At 44.3% G+C, this 13132-nt stretch overlaps 1 protein-coding gene across 4 annotated transcripts in view; it reads left to right on the top strand.

Annotated features, from left to right (window-relative positions):
- The window catches only part of LOC139281294 (probable helicase with zinc finger domain), a 369458-nt gene that overhangs the window by 9249 nt on the left and 347077 nt on the right, over window positions 1–13132 (top strand). For 3 of the 4 annotated variants that reach the window (XM_070901422.1, XM_070901423.1, XM_070901420.1), the window contains exon 2: window positions 8108–8311. In XM_070901422.1, the coding sequence (XP_070757523.1) occupies window positions 8123–8311 (189 nt within the window). In that variant the 5' untranslated portion in view covers window positions 8108–8122. Of the gene's footprint in view, window positions 1–751; window positions 909–8107; window positions 8312–13132 lie in introns of all 4 variants that reach the window. The other variant, XM_070901421.1, reaches the window with a different exon arrangement.

The raw sequence follows: 13132 nt of genomic DNA, 5'->3' as shown, positions 1-13132 counted from the left end.
GTTAGAGAAATAAGAACTCTTGAAGTTTAAACCATGGATTCAACCATGAATGCGTTTGGACTTGGACAAGTGAAGCATCTCCTAAATAAATACCGAAAAATTTAATCATATTGCCTTTAAAGTCAAAAACATCTCGAGGTACGTTATTGAGGGTAGAGAAAGGGAAAAAAATAATAGGACTTGATAAGGGTGCAGATGCCCAGTATTGGATGTAGAGAACAGAATAATTTGTTTGAAAAGAGAGATTTTTGAAAGGGGAGCAAGAGGAATGGTGGTGCAGTAGTTTCGGGAGCGTGTTTGAGATTGTTGAGCTGAGTGTGCTGAAGTGTCTCCCCTGAGTGGTGGGGAGCTTTGCACAAAAGGGCTGCAATTGACAACACAGATTGCAATCCTAAAACCTGAAGGGAAGGCAAAGTCAAGGGGATGATTTTGTTCCACGTACACCATCCCTTTTCTTAAACAGAAGAAAGTAAGTCGTACTGGAAATTTCTTTTTGACTTTTTTTTTAAAGAAGGTGGAGATCCTGCAATAGAATCTTGTCTTCTGGGTCATTACAGTGATGTCAGTTATAGGTAACGTACTTGTAAGTTTCCTTGCAGCTCCACAGGAAGTAGTGGCTTGTGAGATTTCACACTTGCGCACGAATCACGGCAACAGGATGACTTTGGCAAATGACAGCAGAGGCTGGGAAAGTTTATATTCCCAGCCAGTCAGTTTGTTTGAATTTGTGCCTCCTTCTGTTTGCTTTCAGAACCACTCGATGTGCAGGCGGCTGGTCTTAGTCACGTCACTGGAATAGCCCAGCAAGGAAGGAAACTCAATTTGAATATCACCACGTTGGAATAAGCTAGTTTGGAAAGTGCCCTGCTTTCAAGGGTTATTCAAACAGTGGCATCTTCTGCTGCAATGTGAACTGCAGCTTTGTTTCATCTTATGCTAGATTTGTGAAATATTTTTGTTTATAACTTTTCTTCTAATCTTAAATGTTATTTCTAGTATGCTCATGAACCTACCTCTCATCTCCCAGAACATTGGGCCCAGTTATTCTCTTCCTTCTCTTTCTCTCTCCACCTTCCTCGCCATCCCAGGGATGTGTTGGGGAGGAAAAAAGGAACTCTGCTAGGATTTAACAAGTTAGAAGCTTACTGAGAAATACAATTCATATTTGTTATCCTGGATTGTTGCTTGGTAAATCCACTGCTTGTGGTGATTAAATCACAGTACCCTGTAGTTAATTAATTGATGTGGATATTCTTTTGTGTCGAGAGAGCAAAGTGCATCTGTTTACCATGAACTGTACTGCCAACCAGAAAAAAAAAACCTTTCTTCAGAAATACTCTTATTGTTTTGGAAAAAACACTCAACTAGTGTAGAAACAGTTTGAAGGCTATAATCTTGGGTTTCAGTTGAAGGTTTTCCAGCATTATTCGTGCCCGATGGTGACTTTACTGTGCAGTGATCACTTCCATGTATCTGTTGGTCCATATAAAGTTTGTGAACCGAGCCCCATGTTTATTTAGAAAAGATGTTGGTGCTGTGAAATGGCCAACAGTTCTATTTTGGCCATCCATTGTCCAGACGCCCAGGTCAGTTTAGACTCAGAAAATGCATCTCGTACATTATGTTACCTATTTCCAAGATTACTGATGCATGAAGTACCTTTTTTTAAATTGATTCTTGTCCACCTAATTCTTTGCGAATCAGTCCCGAGGATTAATTTGCCTTCGAAGGTGAGATTTACCTTTCTGCGGTCTACTTTTTTCCCATGTCCATTGCTGCCCCCCACTCCCAAAAAAATATTTTTTAATTTTCTTGCTCAGTGCATCATATCTCCTAATCTTGAGTAACTGTATCAATTCTGATGACCTGTTGTAAAAGCTATGGTTTGTATTAAATCAGGTTCAAACCTTTTGTTTAATAAATGACAGATTAATAGTGACATTTTATTTTGCATTCTGTTGCTAAGTGAAAGATTTTTAAGCCAGTTCTTTACTTTATATGTCTGTTATTGGTCACAATTACAGACATAGTAAAAGCCTAATTGGGCATCTTGTAATGAGTCCTTGGGCTACATAAATAAAATGGAACTGTGGGCAGTGCTTGTGTACTGACCACATTTGCAGTTTCACCACCTATTTCTGGACTCGACACACGACCTGATTCTAGATTTTTTTTTTCCACAGTCTTTCTTTTGAAAGATACAAAGGAGTCCGCTAATATTCGATTCACTCTGCATCTGTTTCCCATTACCCCATGTTCCTCTGCCCTGCCCCCACCTGTCCTCTTCCCCTATCGTCAATGATCTAGATTTGAATATAGGGATTATGATTCAGAAGTTTGCAGATGACATTAAAATTGGCTGTGTGGTTGATAATGAAGTGGCAAGTCATGAACTGCAGGAGGCTATCAATCTACTAGTCAGGTGGGCAGAAGAGTGGCAAATGGAATTTAATTTGGAGTAGTGTGAGGTCATGCACTTGGGGATGGCTAATAAAGAAAGGGTATACACATTAAATGGTAGGCCACTTAAAATTGTAGATGAACAAAGGTACCTTGGAGTGCTTATCTGCAGAACTCTTTTGGGGGAAACGAAAACAGTAAATCGTGGCCCCCCCGATCTGGGGGACGCACATGCTTGTCTGCAGATCCCTGAAAGTAGCAGGCCAGGTGGTTAAGAAGGCATACGGAATGCTTGCCTTTATTGGCCGAGGCATAGAATTCAAGAGCAGGGAGGTTATGCTTAAATTGTATAATACTTTGGTTAGGCCACAGCTGGAGTACTGCGTGCAGTTCTGGTCTACCGTATTATAGGAAGGATGTGATTGCACTAGAGAGGGTGCAGAGGAGATTTGCTAGGATGCTGCCTGGAATGGAGAATCTTGGCTAGGAGGACAGTTTGGATAGGCTGGGTTTGTTCTCATTGGAACAGAGGAGGTTGAGAGGAGACCTCATTGAGGTGTATAAAATTTTGAGGGGCCTGGATATAGTAGATAGCAAGGGCCTATTTCCCTTGGTGGAGGGGTCAATTACAAAGGGGCATAATTTTAAGGTGGTTGGTGGAAGGATTGGAGGGTAGACTTCAGAGGGTTGTTGGGGTCTGGAACTCACTGCCTGGAATGGCGGAGGATGCAGAAACCCTCACCCCATTTAAAAGATGGTTGGATGGGCACTTGAAGTGCCGTAACCCGCAGGGTTATGGACCGAGAGCTGGTAATTGGGATTCGACTGGATAACTTGTTGGCTGGCGCAGATACAATGGTAAGTATTGCAGGGAATCGAATACGGCCAGGGTGATCTCCTGGACTAGTTTTGATTGCCGAATGGGGCGGAGAGGAATTTTCCCAGATTTTTTTCCCCAATTGGCCTTGGTTTTTAATCTCTTTTTTGCCTCTCCCAGGAGATCACATGGTTTTGGTGGGGGCAGGGGGAAAAAGAGTGTAGAATGTTGCAGTGCAAGGGGTGTCGAGTTGTGTGGGGTGGACTTGTTGGGCCGGATGCTCTTTAACGTTCCGCCATTGTTCATTGTTCATAGGTTTATAATGTAACCTTCAGGGCTGCTGACCAAGGGCTGTGTAGCTTTTTGTCAGTCGGCGTGGACACAATGGCCGAAATGGCCTCCTTCTGCGCTGTAGATTTCTATGTTTCTATCAGTCCGAGAAATTGGAGCTTGTGTGGGAATTGATGGTGCAGTGTGTCAACACAACAAGGGACTTCACTTGATTGTACAGTACAAGTCCCACGCAGTCTTGTCTTTCCTCCTCCCATCAGTTGAATTGTTTTGGTTTTAGAAATATCACATGGGTGAAGTAAAAACAGCAATGAGGAAATTGAGGACAAAATAAACTTATGAAGGCGCATTGGATCGTATGGGGATTGTTATAGAATTAAATTGTGTTCACTTGAATTTTTTTGTTCTCATCAAGGTGAGGAAATAATTTCCAATGTCTGGCTCCCAGTGACATCATCAGGTCTGGTAAAGAATGGGCTGAGAGCAGAATTAAGCCCTCTTATTCTGGTTCCAATTATCTACTTCAATTTCATCCTAAATGGTATCCCCGCCAACTGCAGTCGAAACCTACTTCCGACATCAACTATTACTACCGCCTCTGAGTGACAATTTCAATTGAATGCTGGGCATTACTAAACCATTGTCCTTTGCTGTGGATCCACACTCTGCAGCAACTACTATTAAATTCCCATCTATCAATTGCCCAAATGAATCTTTTTTTTTAGTTGAGTGAAGGATCAAGGCCTCAAATGGAGGACACCACAACAGAGGTTAAGAATAATATGATAGAAGATGAGGTAAATTAATTAGTAGTGGCTAAGTAACTCCCTCAATGCAGCCATTTAAACCCAAGACAAGGGAGAAAGTGAAGAGACAAGGAGCGAAGTCAAGCAAACAATTAGGAAGGCATAGAGGAACTGTGAAATTAAATTATCGAGGAACATAAAACAAAATGGTAAAATATTCTGCAGGCACATAATTTTTTATTTAAAAAGAAATGTGAATGAGAATTGGGTCATTTAAGGATAAAATCACAAGCAGCGATAGTGAAATGGCAGGAAGATGAGATTAGAAGTGATACAATCACAAGAGGAGAAATATTAAATAAACTAATCAAACTCAAAAGAGGATAAACCCCCTGGTTTGGATGGATTGTATCTGGGCATTCTAAAATAATCCAGGGAAGAGATAGCAGATGCACTGTTGTACATATTTAATAATTCATTAAAAAAAGTTGTGGTGCCAGAGGACTGGTGGATAGCTAATGTTGTTGCTATATTTAAGAAGGGAGATGGAACATGTCCAGGGAACAATCGACCAGTCAGCTTAACATTGGTAGTAGGAAAAGTAATGGAATCCCTACTAAAGGAGAAAGAGAAAAACATCTAGAAACCAAAAAATATAATCATGAATTGACAATATAGATTTCAAAAAGGGCAAATCTTGCTTGACTAACGTCATTGAATTCCTTGAAGAGGAAACAGAAAGTCGACAAGGTTAATGCAGTAGACATAATATATCAAGATTTCGAAATAGGTACTGTATAATAGACAAAGGAATAAGGTCTGGAGACAGTGAGCACAATGGATAGCTAGCAGGCTGCAAGACAGAAAATGGAGAGTGGGTGTAAGATGGGAAGTGCGGTTCCACAAGGATCTGTGCTGGCATCACTTATGTTCACAATTGAAATTAACGATTTAGATTTTTGAATCAAAAACACAATTTCTAAATTTGCAGATAACACCAAATTGGGAGGGATAGTCAACACTGAGGAGGACTGTAACCAATTCCAAGAAGACATTTAATAAACTTGCAGTATGTGTCCTGTATCCAGACATGTTTACTACTTGTACTATTATATATGTGCCACCAGAGGCCACTGCAGTGGGAGACCTGTAGGTTACCTATACAGGTGTGCCAGGCTGAGTATAAAAGGCAGGCCAACATGTGTGATCCTCACTGGAGTTATATTAAATGGACTAAGGTCACTACAGTTCAAGTGGTATACATTGCCTTGTGGAGTCATTATCAGAGCATCCAAAGACAACACAACATGGGTGTGTAATTGGCAAATTAATTTCAACAATGACAAGTATGAGCTATTACATTTTGGTAATAAAAATAAAGGTCACCGATAACTTAAGAATCTAAATGGAGTAGAGGAGCATATCTGTGAGTACTAATACACATCATGACTTTGTGACGCAGGTCAATAAGGCCATAACAACAGCAAACCAAGTACTTGGATTTATTTCCAGGGGGCTAGAATTGAAAAGTAGAGAAGTTATGCTCAAGTTGTATCGAACCTTAATTGGACCACACTAGGAGTACTGTGTACAGTTCTGGTCGCCACAGTCAAAGAAGAATACAGAGACACTGGAGAAGGTGCAAAAAAGATTTACAAGGATGATACCAGAACTGATGTTATACTTAACAAGAAAGGATGAACAGGCTGGTGGTCTCTTCTCTTCAAAAGAGAAGGCTGAGGGGTTTTGAAAGAGCAGACAGAGAGAATGTTTCCACTCATGGGGAAGAGCAAAACTAGAGGCCATCAGTATGATAGTTACCAACAAATCAAATGGGGAATTCGGAGGAAATTTATTTACCCAGAGAGTGGTGAGAATGTGGAACTTGCTTTTGCCGGGAATAGTTGAGGAGTATAAATGCATTTAAAGGGGAGGCTAGATAAGCACGTGAAGGAAAAGGGAATCGAGGGTTATGCTGATGAAGGATGGGAGGAGACTCGAGTGGAGCATAAACGCCGGCATGGACTGGTTGGGCCGAATGGCCTCTTTCTCTGTTGTATATTCTGTCCAATTCAGTTTAAAAACAAATTTGGAAACCATGGGCTCAAGTTACCATCCTCTGTTTAAAAACGGTGCATAAATAAAAAGGGTGGCAAAAACTTAACTTGTGATTCTCCGGTCTCCTCAGGATGCCTTCGTGCTCGGCGTAGCGCAGTACACAAGGTCGGGGGCGGAGCCAGGTCCCGGCGCTGAAAACAGGGCTGGGACCTCAGCAATTGCGCGCTAGTGTGTGTGCATGTGATGTCGTTCCTCGCCCCCGAGGCTGCGTGGGAGGGGCCCGAAGCACGCCGGCCCTAGCCCTGGCTGAATGGGCTCCCCAGGCAAAGATCGGGACTCTGGCCTCCCTCCCTCCCATTCAGCCTCTTTCTCTTTTTCCCCCCCCTCCCCCCCCCCCCCCCGATCAAAGAAGAGGGTTTTAAGCAGGGTCTTGAAGGAGGCGAGAAAGGCGGAGTGGCTTATGGAGGGAATTCCAGAGTTTAGGGCCAAGTCAGCTGAAAGCATGGTCGCCGATGGTGGAACAATTTACAATGGGGGATGTGCAAGAGGACAGAGTTGGAGGAGCACAGAGATTTTGGAGGCCAATGTCTTTTAGTGAAAGGAATCTGTCATTGTTACTCAGTCTGGCTTGTATGTGACTCCAGTCCTACGTGGTTGACTGGAGTCCAGCAACTCTCGCTCAAACCACTCGAAGGCCCACTGCCTTCTCAGGGCAGCTGGGGATGGGCAATAAATGCCGGCAATGTGCACATTCTGAGAATTAATAAAAATAAAGACTGTTCGGAGATGTAGAGTATTGATTAAAACAGAGAAAAACAAGAGTGGTTGGAGGCCAGAGGTGAGAAGAGAATTGCGTTTCAAATGACACATTGTTGCTTTTAACCTTTTTCAGGAGTGAAGGGTGCTGGAAGCGCATCACCAAATATGATAACAGTATTCAAGTCTTAACTTGTGAATTTCTAATGTTGAATTGAAGACGCATGAAAGATTGTGCCATTGTTTCCGTTCATGAATCAATTGGACCTTAATTTGCTTGGAATTTTAAATGAGATGCAGACATTTCAAATTTAAAATAGTTTTATTGTTTGAAGCTGTAGAGAAAGCGATCCATGCTGAATGTGTGCTTTCTAATAGTAACCTACAGCTTCAAATACCAGAGGCTTGCTAAGAATATTGAATAAATCAAGTAAGCTAAAAGTTCTCACTCAGTTTTAGTATTGCCATTTACTGTACTTGTCCTCGAAGTGGTTGATACGAAATATTAAAAGAAAACTCTTCAGTTGCTTCGGACTGACATCCCATTTTGATGAGCACAAAAATTATTCACCAAAAAGATGATTTTGATTTTACACTTTTGAAGCCCCCTTCACCCAATAAAGAGGAATGGCGATCAGACTTTTGTTTCTTGAGTGTCGCACTCAGTTATTTGTGTATTGTTTCTATTTTTGTATAGCAATCGCTTTCTTCAGCCAACAAATTGTTGAAATTAAGTAGTTTTCTGTTTTGTTTCGTGAGTTTTCTTGTGTCCCCTCTCCAATCCCAGATTATCGACAAGAGTTCAGTAAAGTTCAGGTGACCGGAATAGAGAGGGAAAGGGGACAGAGACTGGGAGATAAATGGAACTGTCAGTTAGTTGAACAGTTTTTTGAGGCCTGGTGTCTGGTCGCTTGTTCCCTTTTTGGGTGTAAAAAGTGCATCTGGATGCAGTGGGAGGATGAGGGGGACCTTGTTTTTAAACTCGTGCAAAGTAATTGGACGAAGGTTTCTTCAATTAATTTTTAACTATCTCTTTCAGGTTGTGGTCTGAAACATGGCTGAAAGGAGGCCTGGAGAGTCATGTGACCAGGCATATGAACAGGCCTGGCAGCAGAAGTGTAAGCTGGCGTATAACTGCAAGGAAGGGCTGGGTGTAACCAGCCACACTGACTGTCCTACTACATCAGTCGAGGCTATTAGACTTCAGGAATTACTGTACAGAATCTTATGCCTCATACGGCTGGTAAATACTTGATTTTAACCACAATATTTATATCTTAATTCAAAAGGTTTTATGCGTTTAAAAATGTCAGTCATGCTTTTAAAGTGGTGATTTCTCAAAGATGCACCATGGGCCGTACAGGATCGAACATCTGATTCAATTTCCCCCCCCCCCCCCCATTTGCATTTTTTTAAGGTATAAAAATTAAGGTTCAAAAGAACAAAAATTGTGTCCATAAAATATCATTCCTTTTATTTAAAAAAAAAAAAAAAAAATCCTGAATGGATTTTTAGCTCCCTGGTTTTGTGGTATTCCTTCCATGGTCTAAGTTAATCCAGCCACAAACTACAAACCATTTGCTGAATCAGAGTTATCCAATGTTGCAATAAAATAAGTCGAAAGATGATAACTTGGGTGCTGTGGGGAAGTTTTTCCCAAATGGCTTTGCAGTTGCAGGTTTACATTTTGATGTAAATTCAGCACTGAGTCATGGGAGGGATTAGAATGCATTTATGTTGAGGTACTGCATTGGCAACCTGGAAAATGGCGAGTGGAGAAATACTTGGTTTTAATGCCTTTATTGCAGTTTGAGAATAATGCCTGCTTTCACGTATGCTCTGATTTAACCTATCTAAAGCAACAGAGGAATCGTAAATGTCAACACGACTTGAATACGTAAAATGGGAATAAAGTTCAGAACTGCAATTACAATTCAGACTTCCTAATGGCTTTCTTGCATTTAAATTACACACCTGTTTCCATGAGTAAAGGTGTTTATTATTTGTCATGTATGGGTTAATACAGTCTAGGTTCAACAGTTAGACCTGACTCCTGATGTATTGCTTACCGAAGAATGTGAGATGGCCACCACATTCTGCTGTTGCCTCAAAAGGTGGAGAATGCAACATCAGCAGTTGACTGCACACAGCAAACACGTCAACATTTATTTACAAATAAAAACAAATCGACAAGATACTATTCAATGCAATACATAATGGCAAATTAGAACCAGTTATTATACCCTATTCCAGAAAGCTGCTTCTTATAGTGGCTTTGCAGGCAATACGTCCTTTGTATGAAACAGCTTAGTTTTCTGTCTCCTATTTCCTTTTGGGATAAGATTTTGCAATGGAATGTGTGAGCTTCAAATGCCCATGGAGTTCATGGATGTTTCGGGCAGGATTGAAGAATATTAAAAAAATGAAGTATATATTGTACCCTTTCTATGCTTTAAATACAAGGCAACAGACCCTGACAAACAAAGGCACAATACATGAGAATGGTAACATGGAAAGTTGAAGACAGTCTGGATCCGAAGTACCTGGTAAAGCCTGACCATCAGCTTGCACCGAATGAAGCAAAGCAAGCACCTTTCTTCACTAATTTTTGGACACCGCATAGCCTGCTTGCTTTATAAGAACATAACAAATCGGAGCAGGCGAAGACCATACGGCCCCTCGAGCCTGCTCCGCCATTTAATACGATCATGGCTGATCCGATCATGGACTCGGACTCGGCTCCACTACCCTGTCCGTTCCCCATAATCCCTTATGCCCTTTTCGGTTAAGAACCTCTCTATCTCTGTCTTAAATTTATTCAATGACCCAGCTTCCACAGCTCTCTGAGACAGCAAATTCCACAGATTTACAACCCTCCTGAGAGAAGAAATTCCTCCTCATCTCAGTTTTAAATGGGTGGCCCCTTATTCTAAGATCATGCCCTCGAGTTCTAGTCTCCCCGATCAGTGGAAACGTCCTCTCTGCATCCACCTTGTCAAGCCCCCTCATTATCTTATACGTTTCGATACAATCACCTCATTCTTCTGAATTCCAATGAGTCGAGGCCCAACCTACTCAACCTTTCCTCATAAGTCAACCCCCTCATCCCCGGAATCAACCTCGTGAACCTTCTTTGAACTGCCTCCAAAGCAAATATATCTTTTCTTCAATATGGAAACCAAAACTCAATGCAGTATTCCAGGTGTGGCCTCACCAATACCCTGTATATCTGTAGCAAGACTTCCCTGTTTTTATACTCCATCCCCTTTGCAATAAAGGCCAAGATTCCATTGGCCTTCTTGATCACTTGCTGTACCTGCATACTAACTTTTTTGTGTTTCATGCAGCACTTTGCAATTTTTCTCCATTTAAATAATAACTTGCTCTTTGATTTTTTTTTCTGCCAAAGTGCGTAACATCACACTTTCCAAGATTATACTCCATCTGCCAAATTTTTGCCCACTCACTTAACCGGTATATTTCCCTTTGCAAATTTTTTGTGTCCTCCTCACACACTGCTTTTCCTCCCATCTATGTATTGTCAGCAAACTTGGCTACGTTACACTCGGTCCCTTCTTCCAAGTCATTAATAATAGATTGTAAATAGCTGGGGTCCCTGCACTGATCTCTGCGGCACCCCACTAGTTACTGATTGCCAATACGAGAATGAACCATTTATCTCGACTCTGTTTTCTGTTAGTTAGCCAATCCTCTATCCATGCTAATATATTGCCTCCAATCCCGTGAACCTTTATCTTGTGCAGTGACCCTTTATGTGGCACCTTGGCAAATACCTTCTGGAAGTCCAAATACACCACATCCACTGGTTCCCCCTTATCCACCCTGTTGGTCACATCCTCAAAGAATTCCAGAAAATTTGTCAAACATGATTTCCCTTTCATAAATCCATGCTGACTCTGCCTGACTGAATTATGCTTTTCCAAATGTCCTGCTACTGTGTCTTTAATCATGGACTCCCAACATTTTCCCAACCACAGATGTTTGGCTAACTGGTCTAATAGTTTCCTGCTTTTTAATCTGACTCCTTTTTTTAAATAGGTGCATTACATTTGCAGTTTTCCAATCTGCTGGGATGCTTTAACATTGGGCAGCAAATTGGAAGTTACCCTTAAGTCTGTATTTGTTGGCTATCGAAGAGCCCTTGTCTCAATTGATTTTTGAATGGAGGGCATTGTTTAATTACATGCAGACTATCTGTCACCTGTCTTCAGAACCTTAGTGAGGAGAGAGCAGCCTCCATATTAAACCCTGGCTTTTAAAAAAAAAAGAAATTTGAGAAATTCCCATTTTGACACATTTTCAAACCGAGACAGTGAATATGCTAATACTGAATTATCAAATGTAATGCTTGATTTGCATCCACCATTTTGAAAAACTGATGTTTCAATTGGTGGTTATGAATTTAGTCTGTTCCATTCTGTTGAAGCATGCATTTCAATGCCCCAACCCATAGTGATCTAAATGTTTATATTACGTGTAAATGAACAAGCCCTACTTTACATCAAGGTGCTGGGGAAGCTGTGTCCGTGCTCACAGCATTTCTGTTTGTAACTGCAGAAGGTGAAATAGATTTATATGCTAAAATTGTGCTGTTAGAACATAGTTATATGAAGAGCACATGAAGGGCACAAGTTTCGAGCCGTGCCTAGAACGGCGCAGTCCCGACCTGGACGCCCGTTTTTTGCGCCACAAAGTGCGCCTAAAAAAACCTCCAGATTCTCCACCTTCCTGCAGGTCCTCTGGCCCTCGGCGCGGCGCAGCAGGAGCTGTAGGGTGCGGAGCCAGGTCCCTATGCTGAAAACAGTGCCGGGACCTCTGCACATGAGTGCTACAGTGGGCGCACAAGTGCAGTAGCTCCAGGTGCCCGAAACTGTGTGGGAGGGGCCCGAAGCACGCAGCCCATAGCCCTGGCCTAATGGCCTCACTGGGGCTGCGTGAATAAGGCTCCTCCCACGGCCAGCTCCTGCTTCCCGATTCGACTCCCGCCTCCCGCCTCCAGACCCGACCCGACCCGACTCTTCCCCCCCCCCCCCCCCCCCCCGCCCGCCCGCCCGCCCGCAGACTGGATCCGACCTGACCTCCCTCCCCCCCGAACCGAACCAAACCGGCCTCCCTCCCACCCACCGCCCCCGCCCGACCCGACCCAACGCCACCTACCTGTAAATCTGGTGCTGGGGACGGGCCCGGCCCGTTCAGCCTCTCCTCCCCCTCTCTTTTCTCCCTCCCCCCCCACCCCCCATCTCCTCCCCCCCCCCACCCCCCATCTCCTTCCCCCCCCCCCACCCCCCATCTCCTTCCCCCCCCACCCCCATCCCCCCCCACCCCCATCTCCTTCCCCCCCCCCACCCCCCATCTCCTTCCCCCCCCCCCACCCCCCATCTCCTTCCCCCCCCCCACCCCCCATCTCCTTCCCCCCCCCCCCCCCATCTCCTTCCCCCCCCCCCCCCCCATCTCCTTCCCCCCCCCCCCCCCATCTCCTTCCCCCCCCCCCCCCATCTCCTTCCCCCCCCCCCCCATCTCCTTCCCCCCCCCCCATCTCCTTCCCCCCCCCCCATCTCCTTCCCCCCCCCCCATCTCCTTCCTCCCCCCCCCCATCTCCTTTCTCCTCCCCCCCCCCATCTCCTTCTTCCTCCCCCCCCCCATCTCCTTTCCTCCCCCCTTCCCCCCCCCCATCTCCTTTCTCCTCCCCCCCCCCCATCTCCTTTCTCCTCCCCCCCCCCCATCTCCTTTCTCCTCCCCCCCCCCCATCTCCTTTCTCCTCCCCCCCCCCCCATCTCCTTTCTCCTCCCCCCCCCCATCTCCTTTCTCCTCCCCCCCCCCCATCTCCTTTCTCCTCCCCCCCCCCCCATCTCCTTTCTCCTCCCCCCCCCCATCTCCTTTCTCCTCCCCCCCCCCATCTCCTTTCTCCTCCCCCCCCCCATCTCCTTTCTCCCCCCCCCCATCTCCTTTCTCCCCCCCCCCCATCTCTCTTGATCTCCCCCCCCCCATCTCCTTTCTCCCCCCCCCCATCTCCTTTCTCCCCCCCCCCCCATCTCCTTTCTCC

This window comes from Pristiophorus japonicus, chromosome 15 (genome assembly GCF_044704955.1).
Source record: "Pristiophorus japonicus isolate sPriJap1 chromosome 15, sPriJap1.hap1, whole genome shotgun sequence".
NCBI classification, from domain to species: Eukaryota; Metazoa; Chordata; class Chondrichthyes; family Pristiophoridae; genus Pristiophorus; species Pristiophorus japonicus.
The sequence above is the reverse complement of the archived record's forward strand: the minus strand, read 5'-3'. Positions and strand labels throughout refer to the sequence as shown.